A 19,999-nucleotide genomic window follows, 5' to 3' on the forward strand; every position below is an offset into this window, starting at 1 on the left:
CATTTCAGTTAGAAAGGAACAAAAACATAGATAATTTGTTATTTCTCAGATATAATAATAGCTCTCCGGTTAGTCTATTCAAATGAACAATGATAAATCAAACTACATCTAGAAGTTCCCCAGAAACACTAAAAGAAAACTAAATTTCAATTATTTTTTAAGGTTAATGGCGTTTGCATGGGCAAAAGTCGCCATCATAATACTCAGTGATTGCCAGGGTGTTGCTGAATGGTTTCTAAGGTGTTTTGGGTTGTTGCTATGTGTTTAATTGCTGATTCTCCAAAGTCAACGACTGTATGCTATTCTTCATGGTCAGGTCTGTTTTTGCTGTATATTCTTCCATGTTGCATTTAAGAACATAAAGTAATCCTATAAATCAGACAACTTATGTTTAAACTTATGTTTATGGATTTTTTGTAAAGACTCTGTTTTTAAATACATGATTTTGGAATGTGATTAAGTCAAAAGGTTATTGAACAGCTTGAACAGGACTGTCGCTTCCTGCTCTGAAGAAAGACACAAGTTTCCTGTGAGATTTGGGTCCAATACCTTTGGGTTCGGTGGGATCAGACCACAGACATGTTGTAATTCTCTCTCCAAAAGATGACCAAAGGCTGATCCATAGCATTTATGCATCAGGAAATGAGCTTGCAGACTGACATTTATTCTGCCCTTGATGTGTCAGTTATCAGATATGTGCATTATGTTGTTCTTCAGGCCCAACAGTAATTCATGTTGATGTTCATTATGTTGCTAATGAAGTGTGTCCCTGTTTGAGTCCCACCTCAAACTCACTCTGTTGGTTAAAACAATCTTGTTATGTGCGGCCCAGTTGGGCGTCTCAAATAGGTTGCATTTTTGTTTGGGATTGATCACAATTTCTTTTTAAATAACAGAAGTCGAAAAGGAGGCATCACAGCAAATGTTGTTTTATGATCCAGTGGTGTTTAATGTATAGTTTACCCAAAAATTAAAATTCATTCATTAATTACTCACCCTCATGTCATTCCCGTAAGACTTTCGTTCATCACAAATGAAGATCTTTTTAATGAAAAGCCCTCTGTCCCTCCATTTACAAATATGCAAATACCACAGATGCTTCAAAATGTTCATAAAGAGATCGTAAAACGAATCCATATGAATTGAGTGGTTTAGTCCAATTTTTTTAAAGAGACACAATCGCTTTAGTCAGATTCAATTTAGGCTTTTATTCACATATCATCAATATCAAACATTCATCAACTCACACATCAGTTATGTTAAACACATCAGAAGCTCAAGTTCATTCTTGTGTTACGCATCACATTTGAGCTTCAGCAAGAACCAATGAGGTTCATTCTTCTTGTGTTACGCAGCACGTTTGAGCTTCAGCAAGAACCAATGAGGTTAATTCTCGTGTTACGCAGCACGTTTGAGCTTCAGCAAGAACCAATGAGGTTCATTCTCGTGTTACGCAGCACGTTTGAGCTTCAGCAAGAACCAATGAGGTTCATTCTCGTGTTATGCAGCACGTTTGAGCTTCAGCAAGAACCAATGAGGTTCATTCTCGTGTTATGCAGCACATTTGAGCTTCAGCAAGAACCAATGAGGTTCATTCTCGTGTTATGCAGCACATTTGAGCTTCAGCAAGAACCAATGAGGTTCATTCTCGTGTTACGCAGCACGTTTGAGCTTCAGCAAGAACCAATGAGGTTCATTCTCGTGTTACGCAGCACGTTTGAGCTTCAGCAAGAACCAATGAGGTTCATTCTCGTGTTACGCAGCACGTTTGAGCTTCAGCAAGAACCAATGAGGTTCATTCTCGTGTTACGCAGCACGTTTGAGCTTCAGCAAGAACCAATGAGGAACCAATATGTACTGATAAAATGCATACCATGAGGTGCAAAGTCTCTTTGCTTAAATGCATAAAAGTAAATATGAACCTGGTGCATAATGACATGACGCCACACACCATTGTTTCTCATGTGCTTTGTGACTGTGCCAGGTTATTGGATGTGTGCAACATGAACTTTGTTATGTAACTTTTCCTGTCCTTTTTGCAGCTTGACAGTGTTGTATAAAAAGAGCATCATACATGTTATCCTTTTGTGATGCTCATATGGGTTTCAAAATTACACAAGAGTGGGTAAATGTTTGGGTGAACTACTCTTTTAAAAGTTGTCAAAATTCATGTCAAGGTACTAAACAACAGAGGTCTTTTTGGTCTTTCCTTTTGGAAATTTAAATTATCCTACTTTCGTGAAAGGTCAAACCTCCCTTTGAAATTAATGAACATGCCTTCCGAGGGAAATCTTTGAGAGATCCAGAACATAAGAGAACCATTGCAGTGTTTTATGTGGGGTTGTTTGTCACACTCGTGATGTTTGAGTTCACATGGCCTCGTTTAATCTCAAATTGCATTATGATAAAGACTGTTCCTTCTCAGAATAACATTTGACCAGTCAGTTGATTTTAATTCACCCTCTGCCCAGACCTTCTGCTTTACCGCTTTTGGGTATGTGCTGCCCAAAATGCCTGCCTCAAAATCTATATTTTTATCTTTAATTCCATTCCTCCCAAATTAACAGGCTTTTCGCTTACTATACATAATCCATTTACAATGGCTATAAGTTATTCCAACCCTGTTTGACCACATCAGAACACAGAATCTTCTTTTACTGTGCCTATATTCCAACATATTCACACTGGCTGAGGTAATAATAATGATAACTCTTAATCATTTCTATCATTGTGCATAGTACACAATATCTTCTCTATGAGAACAGATATATTATGGTAAAGGTTAAACTCAGTTTAGCACATTACTCTTAGTAACGTCCATTTACAAAAAGCATCGCTTTCTGGTGGATTACTGAATGCTTTCACTAAAAAATTATATTTCAACTTAAAATTATAGTTATATTTTAAGTTATATAATATTTGTATAATAAAATTGTCTGTACGGGTGATATAATCTTAAATTATATTAAATTCAATTGACTTGACTTGGAAAATCCAGTTGAATCTCATATAACTATAAAAATATATTTAAAAAACTATTTAAAAAAAAGTAGAAATAATTTTAAAGTAATGTAAAAACATATGTTGCCATGAATTATTAATCATATATACTATTATTTTTTCCAGTGTACAAACATTGATTAAAATTTTAATTCAGACAAAATACAATGTCTTGCAGACGTTTGCAGACCTTTATTTAATTTTCTTATTTCACTGAAAATAAATCCTACATCCATAAATAGTGCTGCATGGATTTACAATTAGATTAAGATCAGGACTTTGGCTGGGCTTTTGTAAGACATTCACCTTCATTGTTTTTGAGCCACACCAATGTTTATTTTACCTTGTGTTTGGGATTACTGAAATAACTTTCTCCCAAAAAGCTTCCATTCTCAGCATTCAGAAAAGGGTTTTCTGTTGTAGATGTTCTGGTTCATGCGGTGCTCCATCCATTTCACAAGCTGTCTCCGGACTCTGCTGATGGAAAGCAGCTCAGCATCATGTTGTTTTCAACCATCATATTTCTCTACCACCAGTAAGTTGTTGTTTAAAAGTTATTGTCTAATAGTAGGCCTATTAGATTTGAGCCACATACAGTATGTAGTGAAAAGTATATGGATACCCCCTTATAATGAGCAGTTTGATTATTCAATAAATTTCTGTGAGGACATATCTTATACATCATATAATATTAGAGGATGGGCTTTAATTATTAAGCAGGAAGGCCCGTTTCTGTCCCAGCATGGCAATAATAAAAATGCTTTAGAGTAGAGGAACTAACTGGCCTGCACAGCTCAGACCTGAACCCTGCTGAACACCTTCAGGATCATCTGCAAGCTCCTTAATTTATGCTTTTGAGTCTAAATGGGATCAAATCCCTGCATCCAATTTCAAGATCTAGTGGAAGGCCTTCCCAGGAGAGTGTAAACTTTTATGGCAGCGAAGGGAGAAATTCATGCTTTTTAAATGTTTGACAAGCAATATATAGCCTACTAGGGGTGTAACGTTCTCTGTAAAAAATCTAACCGTACCATTCTCCACCCACGGTTCTGCCAGCCCGATCTCATGAAAGTGCGTATCTATACGACAAATGTTATATATATATATATATATATAAATTTTAAAAAAAAGTTTTTCGTGCATATGATACCTAAAAAAAATTTGATAGTCCTTTATTCCCTGAACACAGCACATTCCAAACCGTACCAAAACCTTGATAAAACTGAACCATGAGCCCTAATAATTTCTACATGGACCTAACTTTGTCATCATTCACTCATTGTCATTCACAACAGAAAATCAGAAGCACATAATTAGCAATGTAGTATTAATATTAGTTTCACTGGGATTACAAACCGATAATTAGGGAGTGTCCACATACTTTTGCCCTTTTCATTTATGAATGATGTGAATTGAATTTCTGGTTTGACCTTCGATTGTTTTAGTTCTCTTATTAATTAGCCTACTTAATTGGATTTAATATTAAGACATTGACATTAAAATATTTATTGGCAATGTATTTGCTTTAAAAACAAATTATATAGGCTACCCCAAAAAATACATTTGTGTAGTGTTTTTTCCTCAAAGGGTAGGCTAACACGAGAACACATTTTTTCAACTTTGAACTTAACGTTTGTCTTATTTTTAAAAAGCATTTAGGCTGTTATTCTATAGCCTATATTATTTAGGCTATTTGTTTTTACAAGCTTTTAATTCGCCCTAATCCAATATTGGACTGTATAAAAACATGCGATGAAGAAGCATAATTACGAGATAAATACGTTCTTTGTAGTGGTTGTCCCTCGGTCATCCCAGGACTCTCGTTCTCTCTCCCATTGATCCTTCGAGGCGTGCCAGTGTGTTCATGTGATGCAGGAAGGATGCGTCCTAAAAGAGTTTGTATCGAGCCAAACTGCATCACTTCTGAGTGCGACCACCGCTCAGCACTCATCTTTGGATATCCTCCCTTTCGCTTTGCAGTTACATTGGGTGAAAGGGAAGAAATCGAAGAGAAGGAGAGAAGGGTTGTGAAATGGGAGCTACGGCATCATCCAGCAGCAGATGCGAGGAGGACGAGGCGGAGGAACTCGCTGTCACTGCAGCAGCGAGCGAGGCTCAGGGGGACGGCAGTGCCGATGACAAGGTAGAATAGGCTACATGAAATCAGTCTCCTGTCCTGCTTCCAGAGAAATGCTTCACAAACTTTCAAAGGCACGATCTCTGAATCTAAGGACACACACAGGCTGCATCTCAATACATAGCGAGCTGCTTAGATAGCATTTTTGAGGTAATGCAGAACATGCATATGATGTTAAGAATGTTTGATTGGTAGACAGAGGATCAAATTATTGCTCAGTGGTTGCTCTTTTTTTACCCTAGGAGAAGAGATTTCTCAGTTATGTTTTATCCTTGTTTCTCCTTGAGGGATAGGCTACAATACACTCAATTTAGACATTTGTTGACAGTACATTTATAGAGTCATAAAATGAACCGGGATAGCAGTTCATTTAGTCCTGATCATTCAATGAGAAATGTGACTTCATATATGAGTTTTGATTGCAGACTTTGGTGTTTTGGCAAATTTGAGCACAGTTTGAGACATTGTTGACATCTATTCTGAAACTGTAAAGTGGACACATGTCTTGTGACATTGCTTTTCTCATAAGAAAATGTTGAGACTGTAGCTATAATCTCCATTTGATCTCAATCTCATTGCTGTTTAGAAGAAACACCTGATAGCAATATATGGGTCAGTGACATATGTACCATAAAAAGTGTTTTTTTCAAAAATGTCAAATAACAGGCATAAAAATTGTTGACTTTTGTTCTACTAACTCTCATCTTTATAGAAAAATATGTTGTTTCAAAATTTTCAATTGGAATCAGAATTTATGTGACAATTTGTTGTATTAGTGCGTACAATCGTCATTTGGTGTGACATGAAAATAATTGTATATAAACTGAAAATGGATTATACCTTTCTTAAGTTACTCACTTTATCAAAGTCATTTATCATAACTAAACTGTGATCCATTATAGTTTTGTGAAAATTAATTAAATTTGTGTATTATTTTCTAAAACATTGCTCAATGTGAGATCTATGCCGTCAGTCTTTCAACATATTTTCAATTTATTTTGACAAACCTGGCTAGAAAATTATAAAAATATTTGTGACTCTTGCTGATAATATTTTCTATGTATTCCATGAACATTTTCAGGTTTTATCATTAATAAAGGTATGTTATTTTCACAATATGGAATGTCACACCAAATGATATAGTGTCACACCATATGATAATGTCGCCATGTGTCAATGCAAACCATGTATTATCCTAATTATTGGTGAGTACTGATCACTCATATGGCAGGAAATATTTAACCACTCTTAAATTCTGGAAGGCAATATTCAAATTGTATTGATTTATTTGATATTTAACAATAAAACAAACATTTTTTTTATATTGTATGAACCATGTGGACATATGTTTGTGTATCAAATTTCATTTCAATTCAAAACTGGTCAAAACTGGTTAATATAAGTAAAACAACCATTTTTTTTATATCATATGAACCGTGAACATACAGTGTAGCTGAGTGGATCCACAAATAAATCATGACTCCATTGTACATAAGCCAGTCAAATTTGGAGAGAGTAGCAAAGCCATATCAAGATCAGCAGCCATATCACCCTGTAGCCCAAGACTGGTTTCCCACTGAAGCTAAGCGGGGCTGAGTCTGGATAGTACCTGGATGGGAGACCTCCTGAGAAAACCAGGTTGCTGCTGGAAGAGGTGTTAGTGAGGCCAGCAGGGGGCGCTCACCCTGTGGTCTGTGTGGGTCCTAATGCCCCAGTGTCGTGACGGGGACACTATACTGTCAAAAGAGCGCGGTTCTTCGGATGAGACGTTAAACCGAGGTCCTGTCCTGACTCTCTGTGGTCACTACAAATCCCAGGATGTCCTTCGAAAAAGAGTAGGGGTGTAACCCCGGCATCCTAGCCAAATATGCCCATTGGCCTCTGTCCATCATGGCCTCCTAATCATCCTCATATACTAATTGGCTTCGTCACTGTCTCCTCTCCACCAGTAAGCTGGTGTGTGGTGGGCGTTCTGGTGCAATATGGTTGCCGTCGCATCATCCAGGTGGAGCTGCACATTGGTGGTGGTTGAGGAGATTCCCCCCTTCTATGTAAAGCGCTTTGAGGTCTCAGAAAAGCGCTATATAAATGTAACAAATTATTATTATTATTATTAAACCGACTGCCTTGCTGAGGTTGTGATAAGCCACAAACAACTTCCTGATCTTGATGTGGTGTCTGAACCCTCAGCTTGGGCCTTTCCAATTGATGCACTTGATTGGGCACATGAATACAGCACCTGAGAAGAGCTTCAAAAGGACAGATTTATATGTTAGTGGCAAGACTGTCTGCAGTGATTGCAATAACTAGCTTCTACTCCATCAAATTGGGTTTGCCCAATTTACAAATATGTAGGGTTTATACTGACTGGGCTTGGGGCTCTCTAGTGGGCAAGCCTGTGTGTCTGTCTGATGAACTAGAAATCTGTATTACCGAATAAAACTAAACTAAACTAAACACAATCGATGGTGGATAATTACAGCTTTTATGTGATGATGGACCCAAATAAATGTTTAAAAGGACAAAACATACATTGGACTTTGTTATTTATTGTTATATATGCAGGGAATTACAATTCATATCATATGGTGTGACAATCAAATCATATGGCGTGACAGGCAGACATGTCACACCATATGATGAAGTGTCACACCATATGATGTTTTCTGCACTTAGCACAACCTTGAGTCTTGTAGCTACACATTAGCATACTAACAACATGCTAGCTATAACAAAGCAGCATAGATTTACATATAATTAAGACAAAATAATAACATTCCTTTTGCATTTTTATAAAAAAATGTGTCACACCAAAAGACATCTGGAAGTGGGACTTTTGTCAGAGTGCCAACAATGTCTGATTTATTGTAAAAAATAAAAATGATGACTCACCTCAGATTGAACAGTACCAAAACACTGCTAGTTCTGTACAACATTGCTGAAGAAGGTCCTCTCCTTCCCAAGGGTGTCAAAACAGTTGCCCGTTCAAATATCCCAAAATAGTGTCACACCATATGATTTTGATTTGTGTGACAAAATCTTTTTGATTAGAACTGACTCAAAACATTATGCTTGGACTTTGAAAAGAGTAGGCTCACAAATAGACATCTGTATTATTTTTCTCTATTGTTTTGAGAATTTTTGCATTTATTTTTTTTAGTTTTATTCAAGTTCTCACTTTGAGAAACAAGTGCCGGACAGTCACACCATATGAGTTTTGATATGTTTGTTTGAAAATTGTGAAAAAATCAGTGATGAACTGTTTTAATGTTGAATATGTTCACATAAAGCATAATGTTCTGCACAATACTGAGAATGTTTTTGGCAAATATATTTTGTATTCATACATGTTTGACACTGAAGACAGCAAAACTGCCATGTCACGTCACCCACCCACATATATATATATATATATATATATATATATATATATATATATATATATATATATATATAGCTACACATACTGTCATACTGTATACTGTACATACTAGTAGAGAATCTTTCTTACAGGGAAGCAGCTCACTATTTTCAGATGTTTTCAGATAAGATTTTCTTATGCCTCTGAAATAAGTTATATTATAATGATAGTGTTTTGCTTGATGTTCTAAATGTATTAGTTATTTACACAGTTTATTTTACTGTCCCATTAAATAATTTATGGGACAGTTATTTATGTCATTTATGTAAAAATAAATGACAAAATATCAGAAATCCAATATCCTCATTTGCAGCTATTTAACTGCAGTAAGTCAAAAGTTGAAAGGAAGACGATTAGGTGACTTTGTCCTATTTATAGGTGTTTGGCCTAAATACACTGAGTTTGGTGAACATGCAGTTCAGATTAAATAGTCTATCTTAGTTTTTAAGAGAGCAAATTATTGAGATTTGCATTAATTTTATGTTAAATCATATATGTTTATATTTTAAATCTCTCTGTGGTGAATTCAGATTCAGGAAAATTCTATGGAACATTTTCTTTATTTTGGCTAGTTCTTTACTTTCAAGAAAGACATTGATGAGGTAGAATCTGTCATCTTGTGGCATGAGAACTGCAGGAGTAGACATATTTGGGTAAAATCTCACACACATATACACATCTGCCAAGTCGCAAGAATAAAACAGTAACCCTAATAATTGATCCAAGCCCAATGGCTGGCAAAGGATATGGTATATTCTTTTACACTCGGACTCTAAACTTTAAATTAGATTTTAAAGTGTTTCATGACTACTACACTGCTTCTTATCATGTGGATTGAATTACTGGTTTGGCCTTTGATGTTTGTTTTCTTGTTCATCTGAATTATTTTATTGTATTAAAAGTGTAGGTTAAGAATTTAAAATGCAATTTCCTTTTGTTTTTTGAAAGACGGTTTATTTCAACATATCACAACTCTGTTTGGGTTTGTCAGTTGTTTTGTACTAATCTGTGTCCATTAATGGATAGGGATATTTGTAGTGCTCTTATTCCCAAAGGATTGATGGAATTTTCCCTTACTGTACTGGGTGCATTGATTTTCCATGTAAAACATGATGAGGTCAGCCATGGTTTAACAGGAAGTCTGTGAGATGGCTTTTAGTCAAAGGAGAGCTATCTGATACTCGGATTCCATGAATGTGTTCATTTATTTTGTTTTGTTAGTTATCCCAAGGGACCTCTCCTTCAAACTAAATTGTGATTAGGTGGTTAACATTAAGCAAATGTAGTCAAATTATATTGTGATAACCTTTGAAAAATGTTTGGATAATTTCTTAACTTCAATCTGTCACCAAATACTTTTTTGGCCTGACTGAGCCAACTGATTTTAACCATAACCTTTTGAGTATGTTGTTGTGCATTATTCATTGTCTTATACTATATACTATGATACAGTAGACATTAAAGGGGTCATGAGACATGAGAAACCAAATGTGCCTTGATCTTTTGGTATATAAGAGGTCTTTGTACCATGAAAACGTCCTGCAAGTTTCATAGCTTAAGACGTCCTCCCCATTATAAACTAATCATTTATTTAATCAAGCTCTAAATACAGCTCGTTCTGGATCCATGGTAAGAAGTGACGTCCAATGCGAAGTGACGTACCAGCGTTTGCATATGACCGCCTCCAGCACAAGACAACTACGCTTTAAGCGCAAGACAACTACGCTCATTTCGTATCGCCGCGCGCCTCACAAGTGTTCAGTCGACGGACAGCGAGTGGGTCTGTGTACAGGGAAATTACGATGCCGCAGATGTGCTGGTCCTGGCTGTGGACAAACAACATCTTTGAATACGCTGCCGAAAGATCCAGTCGTCAGGGAAAAATGGATGCACTTTATTTTTTGCGGACATCCCAGTCACGGCAGTGTTAATTTAAGCGTTTGTTCTATACATTTAAGGATGACTGTTTTGAGAAAAAAAATCCCAATATGATGCTTGGCTTTGCCAGAAAACTGTTGCTCAAAGATAAGTCCGTGCCGACTATTCTGGGCTCAACAACGACGACGCAAACTTACTTTTTATCATGGCTAATATAAACACATTTGTATAAGAGAATCTTGAAAATATGTCGCCTTTCTAGTAGGCCTACATGTGATAGAAAATTAAAAATGTTGCCTTATCAATGCTGCATCTTCAAATATGGCCTGTGCATGCATTTTTGTCCGTGGTACACCCATTTATATACTGTCTATGGGTACACCCTATCATTTCATTAGAATTAGTTAAATAATGTTAAACTGTTAGCAAATTAAGCTATAGGATACTTATGCAACAATAATCCGGTTTCAAGTGTCTCGGGTTACAATTTTTTTATTAATTCAAAATAGTTTCACTTTCCATGTGGACACGGGCTGATCCAGTCTTCGCTGTTGTGGTGATGGTTCATTTTCCTCTGATTCCGGCTCAAACATATAAGGTTTTATCATTGCAAGAGCCATCGCTTCGCATGCATCACCCGCTACTAAACAGTTGCGCCGAATCCGCAAATGTTCCGACTGGGGGTGTTAATAATTGATGCATAGGCACTGACGTTAGCCAATCATAACAGTGGGCGTTAACACTGAACTCTTAAAGGGGAAACACCCCCAAAACAGACTGTTTGAATCAGAGGATGAGAAACAGGGTGGGAAAAGGTCATAAATCACTAAATTTTAAAAGTTTTTTGTAAAAAAAAAAAACATAGTAATACTATAATTGCACCTAAGGGAACATAATAAAAAAAAACTTAAAAAAAACATGTCATGACCCCTTTAATAAATTTTTATAGCATCATTGTGTATTATTTGAATGTGTGTAACGTTTGTACAATGTAAATTAACATTATTTATTGTTCCTTTATGAGTCATAAGGATGGATAGCTAAATCCATTGTTTAACTTGTTGGTCACTCCTTAATTTGTACTGTCTTTTGCTTAGTTGTTACAGAACAATGGACAGATCTCCAATTTGAATGTAAAGACAAAGAGTCATGCAGATGAATTAAATGGCCACTTTGAGGAAAGAGTACTTGCAGATGGTAGGTGGCACTATGTTTTTGCTATTCAATTCATTGTCTCCCTCATTGTTTCCAATTTGAAATGAAAACCGTGCTTATATAGTAGTAAATATCCAATAACAAATACTTGATACTATATATATATATTTATAGCATACACTCTCAACTTTCTTGAACTTTCTTTCTTTCTTGTTAGTTGGCTCAGGGTTTGTCACTGTGAGAGAAGATGGCACAGAAACAACTGAAGACCTTCAGGAAATTGATGCTCTTCAACCAAACATTAAGAATGAGACCACAGAGATGGTCAATGCGGATGGTGAAGAACCTAAGGAGGACAACCAAGTCAATGATATCAATGAAGTTGGCTTCAAAAAAATCTTCAGATTTGTTGGATTTAAGTTTACCCTAAAAAAAGACACATGTGAAAAGACTGAAGCAAATGAGCAAGAAGAAAGAGTTGCAAGTCCCTCAGAGGACTCCAGTGACACTCAAGAGAACAGTGCAGTTGCAGCAAATGAAAACACGACTGACGAGACTCACAAAAGTGAGGCGTTTTCTCAGCCTGATGCAGCAGAACCCTCTCAACAAACAGACAATGAAACGGAGCTGGATCCGGACATAAAGTTAGTAGAACATCATGTTGGGGACACACCTGATAAAGAAATGGCAAAAGAAAGTCCTGAGCCGGAGGAACAATTGTCACCAATCAAGCAATTCTTTACACATGGTATCTTTGCCAGTTTAAGAAAAAGAAAGAAAGAAGAGGAAATACAGAAAGAGAGTAAGGAAGAGGAACTCAAAAGAATTGAGAAAATGGATGCAGATGAGGCTGAACATGAGGACAGTAAATGCATGTGTCTTGATATCCCTTATATTTTATCAGAGGAAGAAAAGGATGGAGTGGAGAAAGCCGATGACAAGTTGTTACCTGAAGGAGAGCTTCTGAATTTTCTAGAGAAAGATAAGGTACAAGGAAGTCCACTTAAAAGACTTTTTAGGAAATTTTCCACAAGAAAGCAGAGAGAAAGTAAAGCTGCAGAAAAGGTGATCGAGGCAGAGGAACAAGTCTCTGAACAGCCAAAGCCATTCTTGGAATTGACAGAGCAAGGGAAAGTGGAGGAACCAGTGACTGGGGAACCAAAACCTGCGGAAGAGGAGCTGGTTGCTGATGTAAGCCCTCAAGAGTCCAAAAAGAAATCTGAAACCACCGTTTCCTGGGAGGCACTGATTTGTGGTGGCTCCTCTAAAAAAAGGGCTAGAAAAACAAATGAGGATGAAACGGCAGACAAAGGAGAAGAAAATGAGAAAACAAATGACTCTCCTCTTGAAAGTTCCTTTGAGGGTGATAATGATAATCTCACATCATCTAATGAACAAACAGGAAGTCCTGCAGAGGGAGAAATGGGATCCACGTGGAAAATGTTTAAAAAAATGGTCACCCCAAAGAGAAAGGTCAGAACTGGAGAAAGTAGTACCCCTGAGCAGATACCTTCAGACAGTGAGATGAACAAAGACGATTCATTTTCTATGAAGAAACTTATTCCAGGGCATAAAAAAATAAAATCTGAAGCAAGGCAAGAACAAACGTCCTCCGATGAGGCTTCTAAGGATAATGAAACAGATGATGAAGATGATGAAACCCCAGCTATCATTCCCCTGTCTGAGTATGAAATAATTGAGCCTGAGAGTCTGAAGGAGGTGAATGAACAACGAGTTGAAATAACAATAGAACATGACAAGCCAGAGATGACATTACAAGTGTTAGAAAAGGACACATCCAATGACTTAGTGCCCAAAATTGCAGCTAAAATTTCAAGTAACACTGGACCAACAGTCATACACGGTCTATCAGAGGACTTTGAAGAACTCACAGATTTTGTGAGCAAACATCAACAACTGAGTGATATACCAGAGGAAGGCATCATTGAGGAAAGCATTGTAACACCAGTATCATCTGCAGAGTGGACAACACAGGATGACACCTTATCTGAGGACATTGTGGAGTTGACAGCTGATGCGGTCACTGCCCCAGAATCAGCAAGTGAACAATTCATTGGGGATGACACTACTGAAATGGTCTCGGCAGTCTCGCAACTATCTGAATCACCCTGGACATCTGGACATGTTACACCAGTGTCGGCTGAATATGGTGTACAAACATCAGATGTGATCCTACAGGAAGCTATTCAATCTATCTGCATGACTCCAAGTGTTCAATCAGTAACTACAAAAGATGAAAGACAAGAATCTCTGGCCGTGTCATGTTCACCTTATATTGTAGAGTCATACACACCAGAGGAAACAAAGGTTTTTGTTGCACATAAGAAAACTGAGGCAACAGCAATATGTACAGGTCTAGTATCTCAAGAAATAGAGTCTGTTGAAGAGAATCTCCCTGCACACTTAGTGGAGGCAATACCTGAAGTGAGCGATGCTGTCCCAACTGAATTAGTTTCTGATAACTTTACAGATGAACCTGAAGCTGCAGGACATGAGACATATGAGGTCTATGAAGCTGAAATCAAGGATGTGAAGATTGAGTATCAGGAAATAATTGTGAATGAAGAAGAACCTGTCACTGAAACTCAGCTGGACGTAGAGCAAGTCATTCAATTAGTGGCAGAGCCTTTAGTGGAAGAATCAGAGGAGACTCATATGGAGGGCAAAAGAGAGAAATGTACAACTGGTATTGAACTCGGACAAATGATTGATACAATGCAAAGTGAAGCTGGGGTGTACCAGGTTATGTCAGACTACACCCATGGTCCTGAACCAGAATGTCCATTGTATCCAGAGTTAGAGGAACCTGTGTATGAACAACCATCATTAGCTGCTAAACCTGAAAAAGAGCTGAAGCTACCAGATGTTGAATTGTCACCTGCTGAGTTTGAGCAAGCTGCACTCACTGAAGTAATTGACACTTTGACACATGGCGTTGTAGACAACATTTCTGACACCACTACAAGTAAAGCCTCAGATGTCCCTGAGGAAGAAATTGAAATGATTACCTCAGTGGAGGAGTGTCTGGAAAGCAAAGAGAGTATTATAAGTTCAGATCACATAGTAGCAGAGACACTGGAGTTAGAAGACAATTTAGAAGTAGAAGTTGTTTCAATACAAGTTGATGTCTGTGAAATACAAGTTGGCGCAGAGGATGCAGTCTTTTTAGCAGGTGATTCAGCCGTGACTGTAGAGGACATCAGTGAGAAAATGGCTGAAAACATTCCAGAAGCTGTAGATGAATCATTAGCCAGAGAACAGATGCCAGCCAAGGAGGTGTCACTTCCAGAATCTGTATCAATTGAGCAGGCTGAAGAGATCTATAAAGAAGACATTGATACAGATATGGATAGTAAAAAAGTGGATGACAGTGCAAGTGACAGAATGGACATGATTTTTGTGAAAGAGGTAGAGGAACTTGCTGTAAAAGGGCAACTTTTAGCAAATACTGCAAGCAATGAAACAGACAATCAAGATGTTTCTGCTCATACAAATACTACTGATGAATCTCCTGAAATAACTGTTGATGCGGATACTGAAAATGGAGAGACGGTTCATGAAATTAGAGAACACACAGTTGTTCCTAGGTTTTCAAAAGATGTATCTGAGCACACAGAAACACCATCAGAGCTTGAACCTAGTTGTGAAGTCATACTGACACCTCTAGAGACAGCATTGCCAGAAGTTGAAGCAAGACCTGTACCAATAGAAATAGTGGGTTCTCAAACAGAGGAGAGCAGTGAAGACACCAAACATAGTTCAGAACCGCCCAAAGAGAATGAACCAGTGAACCCTGATAATATTAAGACTGGTAAAGTTTTAGAGATGGTTGCCATTATTGAGAACACAACAAAACAGTCAGAGAAAGAACAACTTACAGTGGTTGAACCAGTAGCACAGGCACTCACAATATCAGAGCTACCGAAGGCAACAGAACAAGAGGGCGATGCATCTGAAACGACTGTAGTTCATGCTGAAGCAATAGATGGTGACCAGGCCTCAGCAATGACATCAACATTAATGAAAGAAACAGCAGTTCCAGAAGAAAAGGTTATGATGACTGTTGCTTCCAAATCAGATCCAGAAAGGTATGACTCAGGGCCGACTGTGATTGAAGTGGATGCAACCACAGTGCTGGCACAAAACGATACTGCTACACAAATGGAAGTTAGTAATGTGAGTGAACACATGAATGAAGCAGATGAAGAGGGTAGGCCAAAATGTGAACCTCTTGAACAGTTGATAGAAACGACACTGTCAAATGAGTTACAGTTAGACAAGGCAGAAATTAAAGATGAAATTCCAGCAGTAACGGAAGCAACGCCCATAGCACAGGAACCACCATTGAGCTCTGAAGTTACAGCAGAAATGCCAGACATTTCTGTTTCTGAGATACAAACACAAGTAATGAGTGAACTCAGAGCTGCGACACTTGAAGTGACAGAACCGAAGGTTGAAATGCCAGTGGTAACAGAAGTTAATGTAGAGACAGCTGTTGTAACTGAGATGGAAGTGGAGAAACCTATTGTCAGATCAGTGGTTACAGAGCTTGAAGTAGAAACGCCAGTGGTTACATCTATGGCAAAGACGACTGATACTCTCAATTCTGTTGTAACTCCACAGAATCAAAACATAGACACTGACATGTCAGTGTTGACAACAGTGATCAAAGAACAAGTGGAGGAGATGCCTACTGTTGTTTCTGTGGTAGTGACACCAGCTACACCTCTAGATGAAGTAACACAATTTGTAACCCTAGGCAAAGAGTCAATGGTTGTAGCACCAGTGGAAAACACACCAGTTGTGACTGTAGCAGCAGAAACACCAAATGTTGAATCAGTGATTGTGAGGACTGCTGTGGCCCCAGAAGTAGACATACAGAATGTGATTCCAGTGGTAGCAACATCAGATCTTGGTTCAGTGCTAGTAACAGTGGTTGCATCTTCAGTATGCAGTGCAGCAGTTGTGACTACAGTAGCAGAAGCAGCAGTTATGAGCACAGATGTAGAAACACCAGTTGTTTCTTTCACAGCTGTAAAATCAACTCCACTTCTAATGGCAGAGATGCCAGCTGTGATAGAGAAAACGAATGTGCCCCCTCTAGTAGAGATCCCAGCAGTACAGTCACCAACTGTAGATCCAGCGATAATGTCATTAGCTGTAAAATCTGTGGCAGAGACTCCAGGTGTTGCTTCAATGACAGAAACTGTACTTCTAGAAGAAGTTACACTAGATGTGACCCCATTTGCAGAAACAACAGTGAGCCAAGTCATCAAAACTCCTTTGGCTTCCATCACATCAGTAAAACCAACTGTAGCTGCAGTGACACAGACACCAGTCGTTGAGATACCAGCTATAATTCCAGAGACAGGACCAGAGACTGTATCTTCTGTAGTAGCTACATCAGCTGTAACTCTAGTAGCATCAGAACAAAATTTTACCCTAGTAGTAGAAACTCCAGCAGAATCTTCGATTGCAGTGGCAGGGGCATCACCAGTGGTAGAAATACCAGCTCAGATTTCAGTAATTGTAACAGAAGCAGCAACTCCAGTTACACCAGCAGGAACTTCAGCAGCAGAAACGTCAGCTGTGATCCCAGTTGTAGAAACTCCTGTTGTAAAATCAACTCCAGTTGTAGTGGTTGAGACACCAGTTGTGACCCCAGTGGTAGAGACACCAGGTCAGGTTTCTGTGATGGTAACAGAGACTGCACCTACTGTAGTTTTTTCAGCAGTGACTACAGCAGCAGCAACACCTGTTGTGATACCAGTAGTTGAAACTCCAGTGTTAAAGTCAGCTCCACTTGCAGTGGTTGGGACACCAGTTTTGACTCCAGTGGTACAGACACCACATCAGGTTTTAGGGACAGTAGAAGAGATTGCACTTCCAGTAGTTGTTTCATCAGTGACTTCAGCAGCAGAAACACCTGTTGTATCTTCAATTGCAGTGGCAGAGACATCACCAGTGGTAGAAATACCAGCTCAGATTTCAGTAATTGTAACAGAAGCAGCAACTCCGGTTACACCAGCAGGAACTTCAGCAGCAGAAACGTCAGCTGTGATCCCAGCAGTTGAAACTCCTGTAGTAAAACCAACTTCAGTTGTACTGACAGAGACACCAGTTGTGACCCCAGCGATGATGACATCAACTGTAACTCCAATAGCAGAAAGACCAGTTGTGAGTCTAGTACAAGAAACTATAGTAGGAGCACCAACTGCAAATACAGTAGTAGAAAGACCTGTTACGATCATGGTGGTACAGACACCAGCTCTGGTTTCAGTGACTGTAAAAGAAGCTGCACCTCCAGTTGCACCTCTAGTTCTACCAGCAGTGACTGCAGCAGCAGAAACATCAATTGTAAGTACAACAGTAGAAACTCTGGCAGAGACACCAGTGCCTGTAGTTCCAGTAGCACCTGCTGTGACCCCAGCCGTGCAGACACAGGTTGTAGAGCAGATAGTACAGACACCAACCACTCCAGTCGTGCCTTTGGTAAAAGCGACACCAGTTGTGACTGTGATAGAGACACCTCCTGTGACTACTGTTGAAGAAACACCAGCAACACAGACATCTGCTTTAGCCCCTGTGATGGTGACACCAGCTATTGACCCAGTTGTAGGGCTGGCAGCTGCAGCGCTTTTTGTTGTGACGCCAGAGGTAAAGGAAGCAATGTTGCAGGTGGTTGAACAGGAAAAAGAGGAAGCAAAGGCAGAGCCTTCAGTTGTGTCTGAAGATGTTGAACCACCACTTGTGGGAGCAAAAGAGGTAAAGACACCAATTTTACCTGAAGAAAATGCCACAGGTTCCTTGCAGCACGAGCCTGTTACTTCAACAGAACCTCAATCAGAGGTGGAGGATGATGTGTGGGAGGATGCTGTAGATAATATTGGAGATTCCCAGGGTCTAGTGACACACACAGATGGTACACCCCAAGATACGGCTGCTAAACAAGCATCTGATGCTGCAATTTGAGAGTGGCATGCTAAACCAAATGAAAGATATTAATGAGCTAGTAAGTGATTTCATTGTAATGCATTAAGTTGCCAGGAATTTTTTTCTTTGAAATTAATAACAATGGTTTTATGATTTCAGGTGCAAATTTAACAAGGAAAGATAATAACTTTTTACTCTTGGAAAAGGATGTGTGCTCACCTGGGACATTTCTCACAACAAAGAAATGACCAAACCACAGAGAAATAAAATTGCATCATTACATTTCTATTACGTTTAGCTGTTCAGTAGATAAGCTGTTCTTTGATCAATCACTACACTTTTTATTTTCTTTGACAGAAAATATGTCAACATATGAAACCCTTGAAAAGCAGCTACTTTGTCATATTCATACTAAGCATATTTGTCAATGCATTATTTATATGCTGATTCTTACATTAGAGTAAGCTTATCACACATCATATCACGCATATCTAAAATTAAAAGTTTTGATATAAAATATAAAACATTTGTACACATGCAATACATCCTGAAAGTTTGGCATGTTTAATTTAGGGAAATGATTGTCATTGTTGAAGGCAAATGCAGTTGCTTGGTGTGTTAAGATATGTACTAATTAAATAATAAAGAGGTCAAAGGTCAATTTATTTTAAACCATTATATGCCTCTTGTTATACCTCTGGAAGGAATTTCTATGATATTCTAAACATGATGTACACTTTACCAAAGCTATAAGCACTGAAATTTTAAACTTCACAATCACGTTTGATCAAAGAGGTTTAGACAATATTTGGTCAGAATCAGTCACTTAATCTGTAACTGACAGATTGTTTAATTTGTTTTACAAAGTCAAAATCTGATCAAACTATTTTTTTTTTGTCCATTGCAATATGCTATTGTTACAAATTATGTTTAATTTACAGAAACAACCAATTCAAGAAAGTGTGATTATTGTTAGCATCAAAAGCATGCAAACTAATGTTGCAATTACTGGCTTGTCCCCCCAGAGAAGCACTTATATAAATGTTACATATAATGAAGATCAATGCACTGTACTCCATATGATCATTAAACTATTTTGCATTTTTGTTAATATTATACAAGCTGGCTTGCTGTATTATGAGGGTTTGAAAGCATCTGGCCTGACATAATAAGCCCTTAAAGTTATTGATATCAACATTTTAACTTATTCTAATATATTCCTAGGAAGGAAGTGTTTGAAACATCTGTACAGACTGACTATACAGGATATGCATCTTTGAATAAGCTGTAATATTAACAATCAACTAAATACAAGAGTATGGTATTGTTCTTGTGTTTTGAAACATTTCAAAATGTATGGTTTAATACAAATTATATTTCAAGTTTTTATAAAAAAATATAATAAAAAAATATACTTCACCAATGTTTGGTTTATGATTTATAAGACAACTCGC

At 38.0% G+C, this 19,999-nt stretch overlaps 1 protein-coding gene across 1 annotated transcript; it reads left to right on the forward strand.

The window, feature by feature from the left end:
* Nucleotides 1–4,768: 4,768 nt before the first annotated feature.
* On the forward strand, nt 4,769–19,966 carry akap12a (A kinase (PRKA) anchor protein 12a). The gene is made up of 4 exons (XM_079632082.1): nt 4,769–5,143; nt 11,534–11,633; nt 11,809–18,624; nt 18,705–19,966. Exons 1-3 carry the CDS (start codon nt 5,033–5,035, stop codon nt 18,582–18,584), a joined length of 6,987 nt encoding a protein of 2,328 aa, XP_079488208.1. The 5' UTR covers nt 4,769–5,032; the 3' UTR covers nt 18,585–18,624; nt 18,705–19,966.
* Nucleotides 19,967–19,999: the final 33 nt, after the last annotated feature.

The sequence above is a fragment of the Phoxinus phoxinus genome (genome assembly GCF_949152265.1).
Source record: "Phoxinus phoxinus genome assembly, chromosome: 13".
Classification (NCBI taxonomy): Eukaryota; Metazoa; Chordata; class Actinopteri; order Cypriniformes; family Leuciscidae; genus Phoxinus; species Phoxinus phoxinus.